The 5700-nt window shown below is 30.2% G+C and overlaps 1 protein-coding gene across 1 annotated transcript; it reads left to right on the top strand.

The window, feature by feature from the left end:
- Nucleotides 1–1141: 1141 nt before the first annotated feature.
- LOC114184945 (protein SRG1-like) lies at nucleotides 1142–3990 on the top strand. The gene is made up of 4 exons (XM_028072368.1): nucleotides 1142–1489; nucleotides 1609–1856; nucleotides 2117–2441; nucleotides 3578–3990. Exons 1-4 carry the CDS (start codon nucleotides 1229–1231, stop codon nucleotides 3830–3832), a joined length of 1089 nt encoding a protein of 362 aa, XP_027928169.1. The 5' UTR covers nucleotides 1142–1228; the 3' UTR covers nucleotides 3833–3990.
- Nucleotides 3991–5700: the final 1710 nt, after the last annotated feature.

Raw genomic sequence — 5700 nt, 5'->3', positions numbered from 1 at the left:
TTAAAACTATAATGATACAGGAAAATTTAAAATTTTGTATGTAGAGGTTTCCTCTTCTAGCTGTTTGAAGACTCTTGTACCATTTTCTATTGACTCTTCGACAAACACAAAGAAAATAATGCTAAACAAAAATTCTTATTTGGAATGAATATTCTCGAGAGCCCTTTTTAGAATAAAATATCTATTTAGAATATTTTTCAGAAATAAATAAAATATACTAAATTAAAATAAAAACTATTTTTATTTGTATATAAATTCTATGCATGCAAAAATAGAATTACGGAGCCAAAATGTCTCACCATCATTTAAGCTTCGCCACCGATTATGTCAAAGAGGAATAATATATAATTTGGATAATATTTTGTAATATTTGAATAGATTTGTAAAAATCATAAATTGCATCACAATATAAGATTAATATTTTAAAATGAAGATTCAAAACATATTCACATTTCTTTGAGGGCTATCTAGTAACATTTTATGTAGACGTATCAAGACATTCCTAATGTTTTATATTTTAATATATTATTAATTATTGCTGATGTAAGAAAAAAACGTGTTCAAAAGACTCTCTTATACAGAACGACACACGACCAGTAAACATTATCTGCGTTCTTTAATTTGTTTTGGGTTCATTCAATTGTATCTTATCTTCAAATGCATTTACATTGAAATATTATCAAACAAAGACAATTAGGATGAGTACATGATCTTTACTGAATTTTTTTCTGCTGTTTTTAAAATATGCTGAAATATTTAAATTTTTTTTAATATATTTTAAAACATTGAAATCAATGTTTATCCGTTTATTTTCAAGAAATAATAGAGAAATAACATAGCAAAACCCAAAGAAAGAATCCAAATTGTAATTAGGATACTTATTTTTTTATGAAGCTCAATATATAAATCAATAAAGTTAATTTAATGTTTACATTATGTTATATTCAAGAGCAATAATATATATGTATTAAGTTAATTTTTGGTCGTCATTTACAATTTTTAAATTAACTAATACTAAAATTGTAATAGATGAAGACATAACTTACTCCGTGAATAATTTAATAAAAATATTTGACATGCACGTTTCTTATCAATTCGGTCCTGTAAGGAATGGATACATATTTCTGTTGTCATTGCATTATTTAATGAGTGTCTGGTTGGGACACTTCTCACAATTTGAAACATTTACGATTATTGGGTAGAGGTGTTGTTCTGGCAAACTAAGATCATGGAAAAGTTCTCGAAAGTATCTGGAACTTCCCTTTTGGTACCATCAGTTCAAGAGTTGGCCAAACAAAATTTGGTTAGTATTCCACAAAGATACATTCAGCCTCAAAATCACCAACAAATGCTGCATATTTCTCAACAACCTAATGTTGGTACCCTTCAGATTCCAGTTATTGACATGCACAGATTGCTTTCTCAAGAATCTGGAACTTCTGAATTGGATAAGCTTCACCTTGCTTGCAAGGAATGGGGATTCTTCCAGGTCTCTTTTCTTTCCTCATTTTATTCTTTGATTTCATACTTATTTTCTTCTTAAAAATAAGTTAATTTATTATGAGTTCAGAAAACAAAATTTAATGGAATTTCAATATCTTTTCACAGCTGATAAACCATGGAATAAGCTCATCCATGGTAGAGAAAGTGCAGTTGGAGATGAAGGATTTCTTCAACCTTCCAATGACAGAGAAGGAAAAATTTTGGCAAACTCCAGAAAACATAGAGGGTTTCGGACAAGCATTTGTTTTGAGTGAAGATCAAAAGCTTGATTGGGCTGATATGTTTTACATGATCACCCTTCCAGAGCACTCCAGAATGCCCCACTTATTTCCACAACTCCCTCTTCCTTTCAGGTTCTATTTCAACATATAGCCACACTCTGAATTTGTTTATTAATTATATCTTTTTTTGAAAGGAGTTCGCACATTAATTAGAAATAAGAAAATTAATACTTTATAATAAAAAAGTCATAATTTTATTATTTTGAGTTGAAAGTGATGTTATTTATACAAATTGGACTGTTGTACTCCTTAATGAAATCCTTGAAAAATTCATCTTATTTGTGCACATTCAATGACTATCCCTTAAGTAATTGGTTTTTGCCATGGTGCAGAGACACTCTAGAAGTTTACTCAAAAAAGTTGAAGGATCTAGCTATGGATATTCTTGGGCATTTGGCAAAAGCATTGGGGATAGAAGAAGTTGAAATAAGGGAATTATTTGAAGATGGGATACAAATGATGAGAATGAATTATTACCCTCCTAGTCCTGAACCAGAAAAAGTGATTGGCCTAACAAATCATTCAGATCCACAAGCTCTCACCATCCTCTTACAACTCAATGAACCAGAAGGACTGCAAATAAGGAAAGATGGAATGTGGGTTCCTGTTAATCCCTTGCCTAATTCCTTCATTGTTAATGTTGGGGACATCTTGGAGGTAACAAAATAGTACGCATACTTATGATGTTAACTTTAACTGTCTAGGTTTCTTTCTAAATTTTGAAAAAATCAAGAATCTCAACAATTTATAGATTTTGATTTATTGAAAAGAAAATAGAAAACTTACCTACCTGAAAGTTTTACTAGTACACTGTATTTCGGTTTCCCAAAAGCTTATCTAGACAAAGTGAAAAAGAAGAGATTTTTGGCTTCAATTCCAAACCAGAGTCAATACTTTTAATAGACTTCGATTATCTTTAAAATGGAAGATTAAAATAAAGAATGAAAAAAAAAAATAGAATACACTTCGATTATGATACTCAACCAAAACTTATTCCTTTTACAATTTCAAAGTTACAATTAAAACCCAAAAAGAAGAATAGGTTTCAGGTTTTGGATATAACCCAAGTCCATTCTGCTGTATGTTTTCGGTTTCTTAAACAACCGAAATATACTTTGAAATTTCAAAATTATTTAAAATTATTTAAAATTTAGAGAGAGAATAAACTTCGATTTTGGTATTAAATAGAGCTTACTCCGCATTATATACTTCGATTTTTTCAATAAACCAAAGTTTATTCAAGACTTTTTTAAAAATATTTTTTTTTGTTTTTCTTTCTATTTACACAATGAAGCTTGATAAAAACCAAACAACCAGAAACATTCAAATATCAAACCAAATACAATAATATATAGATAACAATTTTAACAAAAGCATTTAAAACATATAATTATTACACATAATAGTACATTTTTACTATATATTTTTGACACATGCCTTTCTTACATATTGTATTAAATTTCGGCCATTAATGTGAAATTGTCGAATTTTTTTAAAAAAGACAATAATTTCAATTAATACTTGCAAAGTATCACTCTGTCACTTAGGTAATCATCATGTGAAAATGAAATAATAAGGTCATTTTCTTTGGGCAAATTTTAACGCTCACATTGACGGGTTATTTCTTGCACGTTGAGTGAAATTATGGCTATAATCTATCATATAGCAACTGAACATCACAGAAAATCATGACATTGAAATGATTGTTTTTCTTTTTCTACATGTAATCTATGTATATCCTAATGAGATTTTACTTTCAATTTTTCAAATTTGCATGCTTTTCTATGGCATAGATTATTACCAATGGAACATATCGAAGTGTTGAGCATCGAGCAACAGTGAATTCTGAGAAGGAAAGACTTTCATGTGCAACATTCTACAGCCCTAGAGAAGATGCTGTCATTTGTCCTTCGCCATGTCTGATAACTGATCAAACACCACCACAGTTCAAAAGCATCAGAGTGGATCAGTATTTTAAGGACTTTTTTGCTCGAAAACTTGAAGGAAAGTCCAACAGAGATTACATGAAAATAGATCATCCTAATTAGGGAACAAAGATGTTTTCAGCAGGGTTGTATGTGCACAATAGAAGAGTTTATATGTATAATAATGTGCACAGTGAATCATTATAGTAGATACTGAATGTGGTCGACTAGCACGTGTAATGTAATTTGGCATCTACAATAAATATATGCTTGCTGTCCAATCTAAATTGATCACATTTCATTTTGTTGATTAGTTTTGTGTTCATTGTATAATCACAATAATATATTACTTTATAAAAAATTATGCTGCAAAGGTTAAATTGTTAGCAATTTTGGGTTACACATATATATGACACATAATTAAATGTGTTTGGACCATTATTTATAAAGCCAAATAATAAAGTGATCTGACTAAATTAAAGATTTTGCTAAAGGGCATATGTCATGAAAATAAATATTAATGTTGTGTAGAGACCAGTTAGTAATTTCTAATTTGATGAGGGGCCAAATTAGAAATACTAAAACTTAAGTAATTCAGTTTATAAATGGTCGTGGTCCTTCTGAGAGCACACAGAGAGTTATAACGTACTTTTCCTGATCCTTTCTCCCTATCCCCATCAAGAGAGAAAATCAAAGGGAAATAAAGGTGCTCTACAGGAGAAAGATCACTGATCCAAAGGGAAATCAAGGTGCTCTACAAGAGGAAGATCACTGCGCATATAGGAGTGCTCTAATATTATCGTTATGGTCAATTCAGGTACGCTTCCGTGTTTACTTATGATTGATTGTTAGAATCAATATTAGGATCATATTCTGCGTTTATGCTAACATGTGGTATCATCATAGCCACCTATACTTGATTCATGTTTGTCTTTGGTTAATTTAATTAATTTCTATTCAGAACCCTAAATCCCTAATTCTGAAACCCTTAATCCCAATTTTGTTTTTGGGAGAAAAAACCCCAAATTGAGAATCCTAGGGTTTCTTAAAACCCTAATTGAAGTAAATTATTTTAATTAATTTTGAATTTTGGGGTCAAGACATTTGAACATAAGGATTTATATTTTATAATATAAATAATTTTATTTATTTTATATTTTTTTTGGTTGTTTAATATATAAAATAAATATATTTAGTTTTGGAATAAATATATAATAAAATTTTGGTTTTGTTTAATATTTTAAATGAATTAATTGAATCAAGAAGCCACCAAAGTGACCTCTCTTGAGTAGATAGTTCGTGAAAAAAGGTTAAATGTTGGTGTTTATGTACGTTCATGCGAGTATTGATTGGTCTAAATGAAGATTAATATTTGGCCGGATTGCACATACACTTGTGATGATAAACATGTGATAATTATAAGGATTTGCTTTGTCGATGATAAATTAATCCAAAGATTAGTTTGTTGTTGGACGTGCTTTATTATCAATGTTTGATCATTACAACTAGATACCTCTAACAGTTGATATTACTATCCAAAGACTTGATATTAATGGTGCATTGGGTGTTTTGGGATGGGTTAAACCATTATTTGAATATTTTTATAATGATTTATTTTATTATGTGAGCATAATAAGTTATTCCTCTAGTTTTATATATATATAGCTTCAGTTGCTTCTGTATCTGCCAATGTGAATTCTGTTCTGATCCTCAATGGAACAAATTTTAAGGACTGGAAGGAGAATATTGAAATTATTCTTGGCTGCATGGATCTGGATTTTGCGTTAAGGACTGAGGAACCCCTTACTCCTACGGCGGAGAGTACTCTTGAAGAGAAGAGGGATCATGAGAAGTGGGATCACTCAAACCGCATGAGCATAATGATCATTAGGCACGGCATCCCAGAGGTGTTTAGGGGCACTGTTTCTGAAGACGTTACTAGAATTCCTTACTGAGATTGAGAAGCGCTTTGCAAAAAGCGATAAGGCGGA

This window comes from Vigna unguiculata, chromosome 5 (genome assembly GCF_004118075.2).
Source record: "Vigna unguiculata cultivar IT97K-499-35 chromosome 5, ASM411807v1, whole genome shotgun sequence".
Taxonomy (NCBI): domain Eukaryota; kingdom Viridiplantae; phylum Streptophyta; class Magnoliopsida; order Fabales; family Fabaceae; genus Vigna; species Vigna unguiculata.
The sequence above is the reverse complement of the archived record's forward strand: the minus strand, read 5'-3'. Positions and strand labels throughout refer to the sequence as shown.

Bases quoted from the DNA above. Each gene is read 5' to 3' on its own strand.
- LOC114184945 (XM_028072368.1), top strand. From the start codon at position 1,229: ATGGAAAAGTTCTCGAAAGTATCTGGAACTTCCCTTTTGGTACCATCA. The intron at 1,490-1,608 runs GTCTCTTTTCTT...ATCTTTTCACAG, and splicing joins AGGAATGGGGATTCTTCCAG to CTGATAAACCATGGAATAAG. The intron at 2,442-3,577 runs GTAACAAAATAG...TCTATGGCATAG, and splicing joins ATGTTGGGGACATCTTGGAG to ATTATTACCAATGGAACATA.